General features: G+C 40.2%; 1 protein-coding gene across 3 annotated transcripts in view; it reads right to left on the bottom strand.

Annotated features, from left to right (window-relative positions):
- LOC122409458 (protein rhomboid-like) overlaps window positions 1-14,453 on the bottom strand; it is a 50,826-nt gene extending 36,373 nt beyond the window's left edge. For 2 of the 3 annotated variants that reach the window (XM_043417042.1, XM_043417043.1), the window contains exon 1: window positions 14,091-14,453. Coding sequence is in view for 1 of the 3 variants with exons in the window: in XM_043417040.1 (XP_043272975.1) it covers window positions 8,972-9,127 (156 nt within the window). In the remaining 2 variants the exon portion in view is untranslated. Of the gene's footprint in view, window positions 1-8,971; window positions 9,139-14,090 lie in introns of those variants that run through there. The other variant, XM_043417040.1, reaches the window with a different exon arrangement.
- Window positions 14,454-21,735: the final 7,282 nt, after the last annotated feature.

The following is a 21,735-nucleotide window of genomic DNA, read 5'->3' as shown; positions in this document are numbered from 1 at the left end:
TAACAAGTGACATAACATTTAATGTTGAAACACGGGAAAATTACTGTTCATCTTACAAAATGCAATTAAAATTTTAGAAATACATTGCTGCATGGAGAAAGAAGGAAAATTCAATTTTTCGCTCACCATTTTATCAGCAACTTCTCGCTTCGATATTGAACGCCCCGTATATCTGAAGTGCCTGCCATAAAATGCATAACTAGACTGAGAAATAGTGTGCATATTTGTACACGTGAGTAAAGGGAAAGCGAAGCAAATATAAGGATGAGCGCAGAGTAAGATCATACGTACATATGAATAGAGAAATCTTCTACGTAAAGAGAAGGACCCCCTCAACTATGGTGATTTCATTAGAGAATTAATTTTCGTGGAGAAAAAAAAATGAAAATATATACCACTGCTGGGCGATGTGCATGGGAAATTCGACATTTAGTGTGGGAGATGAAATTTCAATGGACGATTAACCTGGACACAAACAATAAAGAAATTTTCACAGGTGAATTTTCCACTTTGTTTCATGATAAATATTCATTGCACATTTTTCTACACTCATCAGATGAATGCAAGAGTAGTTGATTCTTTGAAATGACAGTTTCGATTATGAGACAAGTCAAGTCATGAAACCATCGAAGAATACGACTTTTGTATGGAATAAAAGAAAATAGGGTTATGATTTATAGGTTTCATGGTAAAATTAAATTTTCGTTGGGTAATTCTAGAAGGAGTTTCTCGTGTAACTCTTGTCACGTTATCGAGGTCATCTTCTTGGCCTCGAGGGAGCTCTTTCGCTCGTCTTATTCTCGCTCGCTTTCTTCATCTTCTCGCGAAGCAAGAGGACTTGGGGAAGCCTCATTGTCGCGCGTAATTAGTTCCCGTGGTAGCCCTTTTCCTAGAGACACCCACCGAATTGCTATTTCTCTCGGTCTCTCTCTCTCCCTCCTTCTATCCAGAGCTGTCTCTCTTTGTCTCGGACAAAAACAGCGCTCATCCCTCTTGAGAGCACTCTCTCCACGACTCGTCGCCCAAGTTTCACGAATTAAAAGCGAATCTCCCGCACTTGGAAACGGGTAAAGCCCACCTCTGAGAAAACTTTGAGTATTGAAGGTAACTCGTAGCCACAAACGAAATTTCCGGCTTTTTCAAAAGTTTTTCGCAACAAAAGACATCCGCGTGAAAAGCATCGAAAAAAATCTGCTGGCATGCGACATAATATTTCATCACGATTTCAAAAATCGTTTCACGACAAAGATATATCATTTTTGAATATTCAATCTTTCCTGTGAGTTTTTCAAAACAGAAGCTAACTTTTGTCTCTCGACTCACCACGTTAATAAAACGACTGTAGTTTAAGTTTATTCCCAATCTCTCAATTCCAAAGAGCTTCGATCGATGAGTCACTTCCAAAAGCAACAATTTTGTTTTTTTTTCTCAAATAATAAAATAAAATAGTTGCTAATTAGGCTCACTCGGCTTTAATCAGTTGCATTTCATCTTCTAATCATAATTAATGATTACTCTGAATAGTTCCCGATGTGGCTAACGTCAGATAATTGATCTGGGCGTTAATGATCGTCAACTCTGCCAGGTGACGCGGATGATTTGGTTGATTGAACTCCGCAATGGAAATGCTACCGTCAGCGGTCAATTATATTTCTGTTTGGTGATCGCGCGTACACCGGTCGTTCCTTTAATATTCCCTATCATTCTCAATTATTCCAGCATTAACACTGATTGAAGGTATAATGTGTTAATATACGTATATCAAGAGACGCGGGAAGGGCTCGCAGCCGAGGGTTAAAAAAAAAATCGCGTGAAACCTGCTGCTGCACTCTTATAAATATAATCGAGAATGACAATTTCACGGCATTATGGATATTCGCGTGTGTAATTTCTAGATTGAAATTCAACCTGTAATACCTCGAAAACAGTTCAAAAATGAAAATAAAAAACCCTAGCAGGAACTGCTAGTATGATCGATTAGAGTAATTATTCCCGATTATGTTCTAAGCTCTTGGCTAAAGAAAATGAGGTCAAATGGTATGAGTATTATTAACGAGCATGGCCTGACTCGTGTTCGAAATGATTGAAGATGGTCATCAAACGATGAAATTCGTTGTGTAATCCCGTTAGAAAATTCGATAATACAAAAGAATAACAAAAAGACAAGAAAATGTGTCGAGTTTAAATGATTGGAGATGATAAAAAGCGACCGCAATATATAAAACTGTTGGAAAGTGTAGTTTCATTCGTTCCAGGGATAGGCGGGAAGCGTCACAAATTTCGAGAATTCATTAAGAAGCCGCGAAGATTCTCTCGGGAAGTTTCATTCTCTCGTCATATACACAGAGAGCAGAAAGTGTTGGTAATAGGGTCGGTAGCAAGGACGAAGGGGCTGATAAGTTCCCGTTTCTGTCACCAGAGTGAAAACTTGGTGGGCGTAAGTATTCCAGCGAATGCATTCGTTGGGAGGGAGAGATTTTCCGGTGGATGAGAGAGGTAGAAGGTAGAACGAAAATTCCCAAGCCGTCGGAGCTCGGGAGGGAAGAGGGAAAAGGGAAAGAGAGAAAGAAAGATAGAGGGCTGAAAGAGACTACTGATACTTGGAGCTAACCATAATTAAAAGATTCTAGGGTTAGTAAGACGAGCTCAGCATCCATGAGCTTCTCGTGAGAAAGACTTGTCTGGTAGCTGGGCTCTATTCATTCCTCGCCTCTAGCTCCGCTTTAACAAGGATTACACCAACTCCTTACAACTCTCCTTGATGGCACACAGCATCTCAAAATGTTTCCCCTTCTCCAGCGCCGCTTCTATAATCTTACTCTTCTCTCCTACTTCGAGTCTTCGACGATCCAAGTGATGCAGTCACCCCGAGAGTTGGCACGTGCGCTATTGAAGCTGAGCTCCTGAAAGAAACCTGAGACAACCCACCTGCCATTGAGGTTATTCGAATCTCCAAAAGTCTCTTCAAGTACATGGCAAAGGATCAGCGACTCTCGGAATCAACTTGCTCTCTTCAAATTCAACGGAATATTCAGAGGTTAAATTTTGTTCTCATCATCTTGATGCATGGGTTACGCTTGTTTATATATAAACACTGTTAAGATTCATGAGGTCAACGATGTCTCGGTCTCGTGAATAATCAAAACTTTCGTTCTGCTTCATTGTATTCCACGTGCCACTATGTCAGTCGGGTGCTCCGATATAGAATTTCAACGCCAACTACTTTCATTCCTCATCAAATTTCTTGTGAGCATATGTCGCTGTTCGAACAATATTTTCTCAAACCCATTCGCTCGGCCCCAAAATAAGGCCCGGAGTTAATGAGCGTTACATTTTCAGTTGATCCAGAGCATTTTCAACAGATGACGACTCCATTTCCCTTATCCAACGGTCTTACTTGAGCCCAAAGCCCATAGCGCAGAGTTTCTTGAATTCCAGTCTCTTGCCTCGTGCAATCACGAGTGTTGGGTCAAAAGTTCCTCAGTTTTCTCTAGTTGGACAAATGTCAGACTACTTTCGTAAGTGTGTAGCAGCGGGTATTAAGAGAGAGAAGGGAATTTCTCTCAAGTAGCATGCGGAAGAAGCTAGGGCATGCATGCACTCGAGATAAGAAAATAATAACTCTCCCTCGGAAACTTTGCTGTGGATAAACGTTGCCAAAATCCACTTGGCACATGCTTACCTCAGGATCTTCCACGATTCTGTCCTAACTATTTTTTCGTTCTGTCTCCTCACCTTCGGGATAAAGCTCTCTCTCTCTCTCTCTCTCTCTCTCTCTCTCTCTCCCACCAGGAATAAATGTAGACACGATGATATTGGAGTGTGCCAAAACTCGTGAAGCCTATTTTTGGATCTTCGAGAATCATGATGCTCACAATCAACTAGTTTAGAATTTCCATAGCAAGAGATTGTACCCGAATGAGAATAATTCGGCCCGTCAATGATCGACACCGGCTAAATCAGCTACTGGAATGTTCAGCTCTGAAATTATTTAATGAGCCAAATCAAGTCCAGTGCTAATATCTTGCTCAGAAATGAGAACATGCTGGAAAGAGGACTTACACCTGAATATCAGATATAATGAACCATATAATCGGGGATCGTGGCTAGAAACCCAGGCGACGGGGATTAACGGCACGGATTCAGGTTCGTGTATAATCATACATAGGAAAAGCTCGTGTGTAACTGTGAAAGCAGAACCCAGAAACCAGAGGCTCGCTCATCCCGTAATGAGACGAACTGAGAAGTTTCCTCGTAAATTTAAGACACGATGGTTCTAAGCGTTTGTACCAGAAGGAAGTGTGGACAAGTTGTCCTAACTATATCGCATTTTGACCAGATTTCCAGAAGCGACGCTTTCGTTAATTCATACCAAGTTTCAGAGCAAACAAGATACTCCAAGATGGTGGACGTTAATTATTCCAAGTGCGTTCACCGTCCAATTAGCGAAGCGAATAAACAACTCATTGTTTGCTGTTTGAATCACTGCTAAGTAAGCTGTTCATCTTAAACAATGATCAGTTAACTACGTTTGTTCAATATATATCCAGGAATTGTAATTGGCCAACAGAAGTTGTTGAGGCTGGTTCGTTTGGAATAAAACGAATTATAAGTTGAATATTATTTCCAGCAGTTGATTCCTCATCACCGGGTTTCCCATATAGTGCAACGAAATTTGAATGCATCCGCATCCCTGCGAAGATCATCGATGCGTAAAGGGAAGTGGTTCAGGAAATTCAGACGAAAACCTGAAACTGTCATGATCTGGCCCGATGATCTCATAGGGTGTGAAAACGCTCGTCGGAGTATTGGTGTACATGGAGGAAACTCGGGTATAAGTTAGTTACTTCGTCCTCGGGAGGTGTGCAGGACTTCACGTGGTTGCATAAGCGAGTTTTGCGATCGTATATACGTATAGAGGTGACACTTTCCTCGGTCCTTCGACCTCGTTACGCTCTGCCACCATTAGAGGAAAATTGATAGCGATTTCCTACCTACCCCTGCCCTTATAGTGGATATATATGTCTCTCTTTTCCACTCGAACTTCCCTTCCGTTACTCTCTTTTCGTCTCTCTCTCTCTCTCTCTCTCTCTCTCTCTCTCTCTCTCTCTCTCTCTCTCTCTCTCTCTCTGCCAGTTTTATCCAGCTTGAGTCAACCCCTTCGCCCCTCCCTTCTCGAGCGCTCCTCGCAATAGAAATTGCTCGAGAGGTTTGCGGGCTATCAAAGAACCTGGCTGAAAATTAACGAGACCGCGCCAGATCGAGATGACATTAGCAGCCAAAAGAGCTGGAAAGGGTTTGAAATTACGAGGATTTTTTTCCACCCCACCGCTGGACAAAAAATTACGTGGTCGGGTGTAAAATACATTCGAAAAGAAATTAAAGTCGATTCAGAATCGTTTTCAACCGGGTTCTCGTATGTAAGAGCTACTTTTTTTCTATCGTGTACTCGACTGCTCGCCTATTTATTGGGAGCAAGAAATCCGAACTCTCGAATTTATCGGCGGACGATTTTTACTGCCTCTAACCAAGATAAGGATTTTCATGGAACGTATCAATGTTATACTGTTTGTAAATAACGAAATAGCGAAAGATACTCTCTCGTGGGGAAATTTTGTATTTTATGTTTGTGTTTCTCAGGTTGCCGATTTTCTTGATAAAATTTTTTTTTCCGAAGCAATGATTTTGAAAAATGATACAATTTTGAATCTCAGTATATCCCTACTATTTACACGGGTATCTTTCGTCGTTGTTTTTTTTTTTTTTTATTATTTTTTTTCCAGTTCAACTGCGTGAAACCTTACGAGCAACGCGTTTGAGGGGTTGAAAAAAATCGAAGAGGACCTCGCACACGTGTATTGTTTATAGTATCGCTTTTTTCACCCCACCCTAATTCCATGTACTTGTACAAAGACTCGCTGTCACGCGATAGCCTTGTCGACTATAGTTCGCCTATGTGAAAGGTGCCTTTCCCGAGGGGTAAAGAGTTTGATGTCTCTATACGGTTTCCATGTCTCCGATCGACATTAACGACATGTTTTGTGTCGATTTTTTTCCCTCCACTAGGGAAAATACTTCGTTGGTTGAACGACGTTATATTACTTCACTCTTTTCATTCGGCACAAAAGTTATTTCAATTCGTAGTTTTTGTCTTTTGTGGCTCTTCTTTTCAGTGTCATAATGTATCGGCTTCGAATGACGAGTGCCCTTTGATTATTGCATCGCATGGTCTTTTGAAATATTCACTCGGATACTCCGTCTTCCACCTTGGAGGAACGATCGGTCAACCAAGTCGTCGAGTTATAGAACGATTAACTTGGAAGTTTGGACGCTTAATTAATTGCGCTCGCGCGGTGATGCCTGAGGAGGTAAAGCGAATGGAGGGGAAAAGAGTAGATGACAATATTGAGGACGCTTTCGGTCCTCGTCTATTTGCCTCTTTCTCGTTCGAGCCCCCACTTTTTTTCAATCCTTCTCCTCGGTGCATTCTTCAGCTCTGTTTTTGCTCTCAGTCACTCGCTCTTTCAACTTTCTTTTCTCCCTTCCCCCTCTTTCCTTCCTCAAGGCATAAAAGCTGAACTTTGATGCTTTATTCAAACCTCCAGTCGGCAAACAATTCTCGAAGATACTTGGAATTCTGTTCCTCGAATATCTCTTCTCCCTTCCCCACTTTTTGGCTCGCTCTCCCTCTCCGTTCGTTTTTCTGCTCTTTGTTTTTTGCTTCCCTCTCATCTGCAAAGAGTTTCCGTCGTTTCTCTTATTTCGTCGTTCATGCGCCCCATACCACCTGCGTTCGCCACAGCGCAGTAGCGAATAACAAAAGAAATATTGCAGTACAGACGTACGACGTGGAGTTAAAAAAAACTCCGCAAATTTCCGACCGCACACTTGCTTTCTTTTTTCAATCATGTGAATTTAATTTACCAAAAAGATTTGTTGAATACTCAAAACGAAAAGACCGACGGTTTGCTCTATGAAATTGACAATCATTGAACGAACGTTGAAACATTTTCAACAATCAATACCATTTTTTTTCAAATGTAAAACTGTATAATTCAACGTAAATTATGTTATAAAATCGACGAACAATAAAAGAATCGTTGGCGTTCTTCCATCATCTGTTGACTCAAAATGTGCACAAGTTTCTTTCCAGAGTTTTCTATCAGGATTCGAGAAGTTGGAAAATCGTGAAGTAAAATTTCTTGTCGATACAGCATATACGTATATGAATATATATATATATATATATATACGCGCCCTTTCTTCGAAGGAAACTTGAATAGAAAAAACGTAGGGTTCCCAATAGGAGAGATAAAAATTTCGAATCTTGGTGAATCCTTCGTTCTCCACCAGCAGGAAATGGATGTATAAAAAAGGATGAGGGAAGGGGAGAAAGAACGAGGGTAGAATCGAGTAGGAAAAGGTCGTTTCACCCTCGTCCTTGCATATGGCATATATACATATATACATAATTGAAAATCATCTTCGTTCTCTATCTTGCCTTTCGAAGCACCGGAAACTCAGTGGGCTTGGCGTTCCGGTTGCACAGACACTTCCGGGCGTTCTTCATGTCTATCTTCACTGCGAGAGATACGCACCAGGTAAAAAAATCTTTATGAGGCAATTCTCGTATGTTAGCAATTAGAAGAAATTTTGATCTATCGCTTACTCGTTGACTTCCCTCATCTGTAGGACTATTCAGGAAGATCCGTCGGTCTGTCATGTCGAGCTCTAGTCGAAGAAGAAATTTCGAAAAATCGTGAAAATACATTGAGGTGAAATCGGAGGGTGGAAATTTTAGAAAAACCTCACAACTGTGGAATGGACGATGAAATATAAAAAAATAAATGTAAATGAGATCGGCATGCTCACGCAATAAAAGGTTGGTGAGAAAATAAGAGTTTTTTGTGTCAAGATTTTCGATATTAGGAAGTCTTGTAGCTCGAGAGGTGGAGAATCGAATGACCGTATGTAGCCGGAAATTCTGTATATTCGGGTTGAACGAGATTTTCCAGTCGCAGCTGCATAAGACTCTCGTGTACCCTTCTGGAGGAAGACAGGTCCGGGTAAGAATTCTTAGAAACGCGAGGGACGGTAAGAGGCAAAAAAGCTCAGCTTTCTCCGGATATGACAAGACGACAAGAGGACCAAGAAATCTCTGCCTCGCTCGGGGTGAGCTGGAGGCTACAAAAACTGGCATAGAAAAACAGCGAAAACTAAAGAGCAAGCGCCCATTTTTTCCTCGAGATTCTCTCCTTCCTTTTATTTCCACTCGGGGAGCAAACTTTTACGTACGTAACACTCACTGGGTATACAAATTTTATATTCCGAAAGCAAATTTACGTTGAACGTGTTACACACTCATAAATTTGAGATGACCATGAAGAAAGAGGAGGCAAAATTAAGGCAAACGAGGCCACATCGAGTTTTTTATTTCGTTGTTTCAACGTGCTAAAAATCTCAGGAACATTCAATTATAAAACACTTTTGTTCTCCTGATAAGTAACGCGTGTTTGGAGACTTCTCCTCTCGAGTCATCCCAAGTCGGGCTAATATTCGTTAGAGCTATTGCATCCAGCTGTTTACTAGCTGAAACATCGGTCGCTCAGCTCAAGTATGTTTTAATGACGGTCTGATGGTGCTAATGGACAGAAATCGGTCGGGTTCTGTACAGTTTCCCTTGGCCCTTGTCCAACTACGATACGACAGAAAAGTGTGTCAGAGCTAACGCTCTATAAGGGCAAAGCTCATAGAAGAGCATGGAATTTAGTGAAGTGCTTTCGCTTCACTTTGGGAGGATTTATCCTAAGTCCCGTAAGGTCCCGGAGGATCATACGCGAGAGCATTAAAAGCAACGCAATCTGGATAATTCAGTGGGATATTTTGATAGGAAAACCACGGTTTGGCGATCGGTAAACGATTTTTGCCCGCTCGTATATATAAATATATATATAAACTTGAAGCCTCTCACCGTCGTGGTGTTTTTCGCCTCTGGGGGTTGTTCAGCCCCCACTTCAGATATATTTACGCTCTCGCACGTTTGGCGGAGTGACTGTCTTGACTCCTTCCTTGCAAGCATTCGCTTTTCCAAGCGCGCAGTCCCTTGAGGATTCGAGCCGGAGGCCATGCGAGTGCATCCTATATATAGATATATTATACTCTCATTCCATTTACTTTACTCGCTATCTTACTTCCATTTCCTTCCCGTCCTACTTCACCCCCTCCCCCCCTCCCCTCTTTCGCTGATCCACGTTTTTTTTATAATACACGTACATGTACTACGTATTACATTACTTTTTTTATATTTTTAATAAATTTTCTCTGGCACCGACAATTTACTTGCACTTAATCTTTTTTCTACCACATTTCCCTTCGTCCGTGTCACTTATATTTCTGTGTATATTTGATTTTGAAAGAAAATATCACGTCGAGAAAAGTTTTATTTTCGACGGCGTGATGTGTGGTGGATGGAAAAAAAATACAGCTTGTTGTTACAATCGCATCGTCGGCTCGTGTTTCGTAAAAATGCTTCGCGTTTATTTGTCTTCTCCGAACCAAAACAGCATATTTTATCATTATCGTTGTTATTCCATCGGACCATTGTTTTTTTACATTGGAGAGAAAATTTAAGGAGGGTGGATAGCGACGATACAATGTTGCCATGCTAAACCATGTTAAATACATAAAAAATTTCAAAATGATAAGAATTTAATAAAATTTGGTGAACATATTCTTTAGTGCCAAATTTGACAATACAAATTTTTTAAGATTTTTCTTCCGTACAGTTATCGAGTATTTGATCACTAAAGTTCACGTGTATAAGCATAGCATTTCCATATATATAGATATACATTCCGGGCATAAGAAATCTGCTTTAATGCGTAATTACTCGATAACTAAGCAGAAGAAAATTTTGAAAAAAATTGTGTCTTCGCACTTGATGTTGAAGAACATTATCACCAAATTTGATCAATTTCTTATCATTTTGACGGATGTAGCCACCCTCCTTAACTGTTGCGGAAACATCAATCTCTCACCGCAGTACGACATTACGGCGAGTAAGTACACGGAGAGACTTTTATAGCGATAATTACTGTTTTTATAGTAACGTCGGACCATATCGATATTATAATAATAATCGCTACAGAGTGTGTCAAATAATGCAAAAGTTTGGGGAACCATTGCCACAGTCCATAGTAAATAACGCGCTGTACTATAGCAAAAATGACCATCGAGTGAATTTTGAGCAATCCTTTCTCTATGCTATACGAGAAATTGCATAGTTTCGTATATTTCTTCTTACCGCACTGAATTTTGCTCAATAACATAGCAAAATTCATGCGACAACCAATTATATGAGGCGTTGCGAGTATAAACATGAAAATTAATTAGTGGCACATAGTAAAATTTCAAGCAATAGCTTCGCTCATAAGCGGACTTTGTCAAGTAAATCTTTATTGAAAAGAGAATTTACTTCTTTTCGGACGGTGTGACTCAACGATACAAAAATTTTCGACATTTCACCAATTTGTCCAGTCCAATTCACCAATTTTTAACATTTTACCAAAGACACGAGTGACATTCGGATATCGATACATCGTTCGATGTAAGAATGTCGCAGACCTAAATTTTGCCTTTCGTACATAGTAAAATTTGAGAGAACTGCTTCCGGTATCAAAATTACTATGCACTTTGGTGAAATGTAATAGAATGGCGATATACAACACCGCTGCTACAAAACACTGCAAATTTTTCTATCTATTCATCCGAAATATTCGTATAAAAGTCTCTTCGTGTATGAGTTGTGACGAAAATATATTATGTGATAAAGAAAAATAATGGTAATCAACATGTCGGAGTCAGAAATAACATGAATCATTCACTGATATTTAACCGAATTACTACAGCTCGTAAATTATTCGCAATTGATTTTTTCTCGAAGAAAAATACTTTGCCGTTACATCACTGCCCCTTGAGCATTGCGAACTTCCGTTACATATTCTTGGAGTAACTTTCCAGCGAGGGAAGAATCTTTCATCTCCTTTGCCCCCTCCCCCCCCCCCCCCCCCCGCCGCTCTTGTTTTGTTTTCCTCGTGTTTTTCGGTTCCTTCTGGTTCAGCCGAAATGGAACAACAGAGTGAAAACGAGAGATCCAACTTTTCTTCACGTTTTATCCGGTGAATTTCAGTTTCTGTTGGTGACGTCGAAGGAGAAGGAGAATGAAGAGTGAGGTGTGCACATCTTCCTGAAGAAAAGTTCGATTGTCTCTTTCCAAGCTTGTGTATAGTGTATATAAGAATATACTTTGCAGATAAAGTAAGATATATATATTTATATATATGTATAAACATCCGTGCTATGCAGTGTTGAAAAAAGACGATGCGACTACGTGGCAGCCAAGAAGAAACTTGGATTAACGTGAAAAATAAATAATTCATGAGACACTCCTATTTGCATTCACCTCACCCTCGGCGTGCACGTTTTTTTTTCGTTTTTTCGATCGCGAATCGATACAACTACATGGCCAATTCTATTTACCGATTTAATTATTCATTCGGGAAGCATTCGGTCAAATTGGATTTTATGAATGAACATATATTTTTTTCGTAAGAACGCATGCACCTCTCTCGCAAAAAATAAAAGCCAAATAATTCCATGTTGAACCGCCCATACGTGCACGTATTACTCGTATTTCGTGCGAGGCCGAAGAATCCGGGTTAGTACTCAATGCACACACTTCCTCTGTTTCACTATCACGTTTCATTAATCCAATTTTGTCTCTCATTCGGAGATTAATCGTTTGAACGTGAACGGCGAAAAATTCATTATGCTAATTAACGATCGATTTTCGGCAAATCGATCTGGCTTAATGCTAGTTCAATTTATTATGAACGCTCAAAGTGTAAAAAACCTTAATTGGATCGGTTCATTTATCCCGAAATGGGTACTCTCTTTATCAGTGATGTTGTGCGAAAAAAACTGTAACACGCTTATACCGATCACGCCGAGTTTCCTTTTTTCATAAACCCTCGAAATTTTTTATCTCATGCATTCTCCCAATACTGTTACAGCTCGCCATCTCGTTTATCGCATAAGTGGCAACTATTGATCGAGTGGAGAGGAAAAATGTCTAGAACATAATCGAAAAAATGCTGAAAACAACGAAAGAGATTGAGAAAAATATAACTGAAAATTATTCCGTCGGTGTGACGATCCGAGGAATATTCGAATTCGGAGAGAACGCCCCGTGTATACACTCATAAAGGGAATGCTCTGTCATCTCGTGTGATCCGTATACGTATCAGGGGTTGTCAAGGAGTTTCGAATCTCTCTGACGTGTACGTGACAACGAACTAACATGAGCATACCACGCGATATCATACAACGGTAAGCATCTCTACCGTATGCAATGGAGTACGGGTATGATGACACCGGTAAGTAGAAACGGGCGTGTATAGTCAGACGTACGGCGTGGTGGGGTCGGTGGAGTTTCACACTGCGAATAAGTACACCGGAATCGGAGGCCTCGCACATAACGCTGGCTCTCACTCGCACATACCACCAAAATACACGGACGAATAAATGTATAGGCAGATTCATGCAGCATTCGGCATCGATCTGCTTGGGCGTCTTCCGTCAAAATTGCTTTCCTCCTTCCGACGAACTTTTTCGATTGCCCAAGTTTCCACAAATCGTTAACAAGCAACGGTCATACCCTGCGGGGAAAAGGAAAATTCGACTACGCAAAAATTTTGAACAGTAGAAAGTGCGAGCTCCTACCATCCGCGTTTAAAAGTCCTATATGACAGCTTGAGAAGAGAACGAGATCGGCGCGCATCCGGCGATGCTTTGGGAACCACAGGACCGAGCCAAAGGACTCAAAGGGAACAAACGCAAACGTACGCAAACAGTAATGGCCCGAGGACACAATTTCCGGTTGCGGGACAAAACCGTCTAGCCCCATCTCCTCCTTCCTCCCTTTGCCTCCGGCTAACGGCGTTCGCACCACTGACAAGATAGTCCTTCAACGACGATACTCGGTAAACGTTCGGTCTATCTGTTCTCACCCTTCCTTCGTTATACATTTGTATGGGATACCCCTCCTATCTTGACCTATCCGCGCAGCCCAACTTCCTGTAACTGGCTAATAAATTTTCATCGCGTTTCTCGAGATCTGAAGAATTTCAAGTGTTCGGATCCACATTTTTATTTGCAAACTCGACTTTTATACTTTTCTCGTAACGCGTAGCATTCCTGAACACATTTTTCGGGAAAAGTGGAGCTTACATTTTCATTTTTCCTTTAATAAGTCTCGCTCGTTTGTCGCATCGAGAAAAACTGCCAATCGCGGATCTCGGCACATTTAACTTTTCAACCTTATTTATTCATTCCTGTCCCATTCCTATGCCAGAGGCTGACGAAAAAAAAATGGGTTCAGGGATATGAAAATTTTTTTATTCGCGAATGGTACAGTTAATGAGCACACTTCGATCGAGTCTACAAACTGGTAAAAACTTCACCTTTTATAGTTTTTAAAATCCTCTTTACGAGGGTCATAGAGTGGGGGAAAAATGAAACGAAAAAAAAACAAGATTGTTTTCATCGAGTTTTTTGCGGCTGGCTCGAATATTCGCTTTTAATGATATGCGACGGTTAATTACATGCTGAAACAGTCCAATTTATCTTCTTAGTAGTTAAAAACTTCTGACCACCTAATGAGGATGCAAATAACGGTGAACGAAAACATGCGCCATTTATGTGTAGGTTTTGACTACGAAATTTTCAAAGTTGTGCGAAACAATTCGCAACGCTAATTCCGAAACTGCGTTTGTCAAACTTTGTACCGAGTTCATAAAGTAACTTCATCCCCTAACGAGGCTTCCTCAAACTTATTCTAAATTACTGGTTGCATTCATTGAATCATTGGAAACAATGGAAACAATTTATTTAATGCGATTGAAACTTTGGAGCTTCTTGTATGATCACTCAATTTTCAGTCCTCGTCCCTGCACGGTTTTCAATATAGATTAGAGCTTTTTCCAAGAGTTTTGCAAAAAGTGTTACCAAAATGAATAATCCACGAATCTTACCTGCAACAACAGAATTCTGCTTCCTCTTCGCCCTCGCCCTGCCCCTTCGCCCCACACCCACACACACACACAAACACAGTCACAGTCCTGAAACAAACTTACGTCATTTTTGACAAAATATTCAAACTAAAGTCCACAGAAAGATGCGAATCGTCCCCAAGGGACAGGAACTTTTTAGAAGCGGACCCTCTCCTTGTCTTCTCCCCCGGCTTTTTGCGCTTTGAACCCCCTAAATTTGACTCCTCTTCAACCTATTGTCACAAAAAATATCGCGATCGAGGAAATCGAGGTCTTATAGAGAATACAGAGAAAAAGAGAGAAGCAGAGAGCACACGTGCGTCCGGTTAGCGGTCGCCGCGTGCACTGGAGACTCGACGACTGTGACAACGAGAACCGAACCGAGGGAAACCAACCGTTGGCCTACTATATATACGATATAACGACGCCAGGGAGCGCGGGGTGTACGATTATACTAGAACGTGGGGCGTCCCGAGTCCCGACGCGCGCCTCCGCAGTCTATCCACCTTCCTCTTCCGCCTACCGTTTCTCTTTTCTCTCCAGCTTTTTGTGTATTCATATATGTAACGATCGGTGCAAATAGGAGCCGCCGTTCTCGTTTGTTCGTCACATTGCCTAATCAAGGGAGAGCATTTCCTTAACAAATTTACCTGCCCTCAGAACTTCTGTTCACTTCATATTTTTTTAATATACTTCAGCGATACACCCGGCTAATGTAAACTTGGAAAATGCACGTGGAAGTATATTGATATTGTGATCGCGCGTTAAAAAGGAAGAATTTGAATTCGCGAATGGGAAATAAAAGTTCGGTATTCGGTTCTATACACGGAGAGACTTTTATAGCAAAAATTACTATGTTTTTATAATAACGTCGGACTACATCGATATTATAATAATAATCGCTACAGAGCGTGTCAAATAATGCAAAAGTTTGGGGAACCATTACCACAGTTCATAGTAAATAACGCGCTGTACTATGTCAAAAATGAACACCGAGCGAATTTTTATTAAAAGCAATCGTTTCTCTGTGCTATACGAGCAATTGCATAGTTTCGTATTTTCCCTTTTACCGCACTGAATTTTGCTCAATAACATAGCAAAATTCATGCGTCCACCAACTATATGAGGCATTGTGAGTATAAACATGAAAATTAACCAGCGGCACATAGTAAAATTTCAAGCAATTTGTCCAGTCCGATTCACCAATTTTTAACATTTCGCCAACGACACGAGTGACATTCGGATATCGATACATCGTTCGATGTAAGAATGATGTCGCATACCTAAATTTTGCCTGTCGTACATAGTAAAATTTGAGAGAACTGCTTTCGGCATCAAAATTACTATGTACTTTGGTGAAATGTAATATAATGGCGATATAGAACAGCGCTGCTACAAAACACAGAAAATTTTTCTAGCAAATTCATCCGAAATATTCGTATAAAAGTCTCTCCGTGTACGAATCCCCACCGAGCCGAATCCGCTTCAACGGCTGTTATCTGGCCTACCGTGGACCTATGCAAAATATGTGCATCAGTCGTTTGGTACCGCGAGCAACCGAGATGGAAGATCGAGAATTATCCAAACCCTGATCCATATTAGCACCAATTTTTCACTACGGATATGTACAAATATACGATTTGTGTTCACGTTTTTATACCGATGTATACACGTCCGTTCCCATGACGACCGTCGTTCGCATCAGTGTGAAAGCGCAGCCGCGCGCGAAACATCGTTGAAAAAAGAGAGATAGGAAGCGAGGAAACACGGAGGGAACAGACGAGGACAAAAGGTATAAAGGTGGGAAGACACTGCGTGCGAATCGAAACAATATTCAGTTTTATAGGTTTGCAATACTTTTTTTTTCTCCATTTATGAAAGATAAAGCGAAAAGTGATGAATCAAAGATAAAAAATAAATTGAAAATATCGTCGATCAAAGGGTGAAATAATGCGTCTAGTTTGGAACGCACCATCCCGTCGATCTCGTAATAAAAATATAAAAAATAATCGGAATAACTGTTGAACCTCGAAAAAATAATCTTAAATAAATGCAATCGAGATAAAAGAAATCCGAGCGCATGACGAGATGGAACTTCTCATCGATATATACGTCGCAAGCTCTCTGCTATTACCGGAGAGGAGAAGGTTGCACCGGGTACATAAAAACCAACCCCTATCTCTCGCGGTAATACATCGTGTAAAACGTCGCGACGATGCCGTCGAGTTTTTCCAACGTCCTTTCCCCGTGACTACGTCTCGGTTCTCGGTCAATGTACAATCCATAATAGCAGCCACCCCTCCCAAACCTCAGTCTACGTCGAACAACCCCGAAGCATCCACCAACTGTAACAACCGTATTACGTATCCTGTGCGCAACGAGACGATCGAAAAATTGTGGAAAAATCATCTCGACACACCACACGAGACAACCCACCCCTGGGCAATATTTCTATCGGTACTGTGTCATCAGTATTGTATTTGTAAGAAATGTACGGGACTTTCGAGCCAGCGAAAGAATACTTTTTTTCGTCGTTCGAATATTCCGAGCTCGAATTATTGTTTCTGCGTCACACTTCTTTTCGAATTTCCTATCCGAGGATCTCGTTAGCTGAAATGTCACGGTTGACGTCTTCGTCTGTCCGGCTTACTTCCGTTTATTTTTATGGCTATCCGGTTGGTTTCTTTAAAGCTCCTGATTTAGCAAGAGACACGGAATTGAGAGGCGATGGATTATTTCATTCGACGAATTTTTCAATCATTTATTTTTTTTTTCAATTCAATTCCATATTCTACGTAGAACAAAAATAGGCAACTCGACGGAGATGATACTATCCAATATGAACGATCGTTGTGACGATTCCAATACCTTCGATGTCTCTCCCGATGTTACGGTATATAGCGATATCCCATCCGAGGGTTCCTTGCACCCAACCACTTTTACAATTCTTCTGTTATTACTGTACATATAAAATAGCAGAGCTGCGAAGAATCGAGACTTTCGTACACACGGGGCTTTCGAACTGAAATCCCCGGAATTATGAGCTTGCAAAAATTTTTCTTCTTTCCATTCAAAACTCTCTCGATCGCACCACTATTGAAAAATTTCGATTGAAATAGTTGTACAGTAACAAAATGTGGCTCATTCGACTCGGCAATTCAGTTCTCAATCGACTCTGCTCTCACGTTCGCATGGTCGGATTCTTTTTTATTTTCAATTTTGATACAAATCTTACGGATTCTTCAATCATTATCATTTAACTATAATTGTGTAATTTTAGAAAGGAAGGAAGAATGTTTAGAAAAAATACTGAAAAATGTAACGGGTCGACTTGACCCGGAAGCACCCGTGTACATATTTTTAACCCCTCGCTTGGGAATATATGTTTTCCAGACACGAAAATGAGGCAGCAGAGTATAAAGATGTTCTCTCGAATAAAAAAGAAATACAGCAGGTCGTTACAGACACACGCGCGTGCATCCAATGCTAGGGCTACAGATTCGAATATTACGATTTAAATCGAAAATTCTTCAGCGCTACTAAATTCATGAACGATTGGTCAATATCGTTATCACCCTGACAAATGCGTAAAGCTGTCAATTTGTCATAAATTTGATGTTATCACTTCGCTTCTCTTATCGCTGTTTCGTATGTACATCGATATTAATACAGGCTCATCCATGCCAGAGAACTTTTATACCTTTGGTAACAGCAGATGGAAGCTTTGAACTCATAACCGAGATAGAAACAGTCGCCTATAATATTTGCGAGATCGGAACAAAGTTGGATTTTTCTGCTTCAATCGATTAGAAATAGTCCCGGACTCATTGCTGAGTTCTAATTTGATTTTTCAATAATCAAATGAAATAGATTTTTCTCTCGAGTGACTCGGCATGAACAGTCCCATGGAATTCCACATGTGATCACATGAAATCCTTTCTGCGGGAATTCCCGGGAGAACGTGGTCAACATAAACACCACACCCGATGGCGAAACTCGTTCGTTTTTATTATACTCCACGTTTTCGGGGAACAAAGGTATTTTTTCATTTTTGTTTTCCAAATTAAAAAATTAGTTAAACCCCAGTATTTTGTGGTCAGCATGTATTTCGAACGAAAAAATTCTGTTAATCCACAAGATTTTAATCCTGTTTTCTCAGCGTTACTATTCAATTTGAATGGAATTATTTTTCGAAACGATGACAAACGAAAGTCTGCGAATAGAATCATTCAATAAAGTTTTTTTTTCGTTCCAATTAATTATTCTCACATTTTATTATGGAAATTTTTTATTACCATTTTTTTCGGACTACGGAATAATGTTTTTCCGTCTCTTTACGAGCGTCCAGTGTGTATCACGTGCACATTTTCCGGGATAATTCCACCCTCGGATACCCTTATTTCGAACCCACCCCTAAACGCCGATTCACTGGCTCTAATGGTCGTTTCCTGCATCTCTTTATCACTCTCCCATCATATTATATATGAACACACGCTTTTATGCGCTCTGGTATTATCCTAATTGTCCACGACCTCTCGTTAACGTCACCCCTATACAAGATATATCGAACCGTTGTGTCTCGTGAAAATTTTACAATTTTTATCTCCAAATAACGAGGCTCAATTCCACAATCAAATACTCTAAATGATACTTACATTGTCTTTATTTAAAATTCGTCGAACCACGAAAAACCATCAATTAATTACATCCAATGTGACGTATGATAAAATAGGAAAATCCAGCACTTTTTTAATGATCAGAAATGATTTCAAATTCCGTTCCTCATTTCGTCATGCAAGAGAGAGAGAGAGTGAGAGAGAGAGATCGATGCTATTAAACAACGGAAATACAAAGCTTACTTTATGCGGGTTTTTAACCCACTTCTCTGTTGGCAGTGCGATGAGAATTCATTCGACACTCGATGTAAAAAAAGCTACACTCTTTATACAATGAAAATCTCTCGATCTACACAAATTCCAGGGATTCGACTATTCGGTAGTTTTGTTCATAAAGCACATTCTATGTCAAACGGATCGTAGAAACCATGGTTGAAACCGTCAAATATAAATATAGCAGAATCTTCGTTCCGAGAACCGTAAATTTGTGGAAAAAAATATTTTAGCTTCGAATTGGTGAGAAAAATTTTGCCTGATTCGATTGGTAACGACGTTTTTTTTTTTAAGAAGATTACACAATATTAATTTGCGATTTATTTATAGATAACAAATTTTTAGTTAAAAAAAAGAAAAAGGTTATTACTTTCTGACCTATTTTCAAAGTTGATTTCCGATGATTTCACTCAGAACGACCTGTCTGCGCTTTATTACAGAAGCAGCATCCACAATCAATGAAGCAACGTCTGGACGCGAATGGAACAAATCAAAGGGTTTATAGATGTAGTGGAACTCTTATCCATCTCTGAATCTCTTGTGTATGTACCAGATCCTTTGTAAATTTGAGAATTCTGTGAGAGGATCGACAATCAAAAGCTCTTTGTTGCTGCAGACTCATTTGCGAACCAGTCGACGATTCGAGAAATAATAATCCGTCGGATATCAAAAAATTATGGTTACCAGAATTTCGCTAAGGTATTTTTATTTTCGAATTGTAAGCTCGACCAAAAAAATCGAATTCATTTAAAACTCATAAGAAACAATTGATCGGTGGATTAAAAAATGTTTAATCGCATGGGCCGGAGAAGAATGAAGATAAATTTCATGTTTAACCGATTGACTTTCTGTCTTTCGTTCGCAATTGTATAATTCTATTCTTTTTGGAGCGAACAATATTGCAGATGAGTATACTGAATTTTGAGGTCCGATCTGTAGATGATTTTGCCTGGAACATCCTCTGCGTTCGTGCCTTGCTATCGTTGCTTTTTGAAAAGACAGGAAGATATTCCTAAAACAGGAGACTTTCTCGTGCGACTGATAGTCAGCAGACGTGGATTTTCTTACATAATCTGTGTCCGTTATATACCTGGAGAATAATTTACCGCTGTCTTCCCGTTTCGCCCTTTATTTTTTCGCCGTAAAACACAGCCAGGTAAAAAGCATGCTTGAGTTTTGTCTCATTGTATACATTCAAGGTTGAATTTTTCGTTGTTTTGCGAGCATTAAATCATGGACAGATTATGCGAGATTAGAGAGATCTGGAAAATTAATATACGCCACCTCAAGTCCGTGAGAGGAAACGACCCTCGCTTGGATTCTCGTGACGGTTGCCGGTGAGCAGCACTCACCATTTTTACTTCTCTCGTGCTTGTTCCAGCTAAAGAAAAAACGAGTGGAAAACCAGAAAAACATACACTTTTCTTCCCAGGTGAACAAACTCACCCCTTCTGTTTCAAGCCCCGATCCGTTCCGGTGGTAAATGCTCGCCTGTGATACCTACTCCTTATCTTGTCCAAAAGTACATTACCGTAGTACACTTTTTTACTCTCCGCAACGACGATAAAAACCAACGCCAGTTTTATCCACCTCTCCACACCCTTTCTCAAGACTCTCGCTTTGTTTACTTTTGTTTATTTCAATTTGCATTTTTTATTTTCACCAGTTGCCATTTCAAAGTTTTCTCTATGTTTTTGCAGTCATAAACAACGTCTGCGAGATAAAATGATTCATAAAAAATCCTAACGTTGCTATGATTATTATATGCGGAAAAGAGTAGAAGGCTGAAAATTACCATTACAGAAATATAGAAACAGAGGACGGTCCATATTGTTTGCCAATTTTTACAGTAAGTTTTCATGAAAATAAAGCTAAATCTCTTGAATGGACCAGGACATTTGATTCTATATTTTCATGGAAAATTACCCACTGTACTCATGAATTTTCCAACCATTTAAATCTGTCCTCGGTTTCTATTAATACAACGGTAACTTTAACTTTTTTATATTCTCATCGAATTTCATCGATGCTCATCGATACACCGCGAATTTATATATGAGATTCGAATCGTTGTATTCTTTCAGAATATTTAATGAAAAAAAAAAATCACTCAAACATTCTGCAGAATAAATATCGTTGCTAATAATCGGATAATAATTTCCGGAGTTGTTATATTTTTCCAATAAATTGTTTTAACGCAAAGTCAACACGTATAGAGAAAAAGAAAAAAATCTCTTCACTTTTGTAGACGTCTTGTTTACCGTGAGATCGAAGTATCGTTAGGTTCACAGAGTAACATTCACATATTGTCTAGCTGATCCTCACTGTGGGATGTGGGACCGTTGTCTCGTGTGTACGGGGTAAATCGCACCCCGAGGCCTTGGGAGGAAGAGAGATAGATGAGCCTGGCTCGTTAAACTTGATTTCACGATTTACGGCAAACGAGGAATATTCCCTGACCAAGTGCAGGAGCAGAAGAGCACGGGGAAGGGTCGGCGGGGGTGGCGGTGGTGGATGAGGAAAACGAGGGCAAGCGAGCGTACAGTACAGAATGGCAAAAGGGGTAATCGGGACTCTCTGTACGGTATGTTCTATGACGGTAACGCGATATATTTTGCTAGAGGGTCCGGTTCAATCGCGTATCCAATGGTAAATACCTTCTACAGGGGATTCCATTTCGAAACGACTATTCTCGAGAATCACGCTTTTCAAAATTTTTTTCCCCACTTTTGCTTCTC

This window comes from Venturia canescens, chromosome 4 (assembly GCF_019457755.1).
Source record: "Venturia canescens isolate UGA chromosome 4, ASM1945775v1, whole genome shotgun sequence".
Classification (NCBI taxonomy): domain Eukaryota; kingdom Metazoa; phylum Arthropoda; class Insecta; order Hymenoptera; family Ichneumonidae; genus Venturia; species Venturia canescens.
Note: the sequence above shows the minus strand (reverse complement) of the source record. Positions and strands in the feature narration are given on the sequence as shown.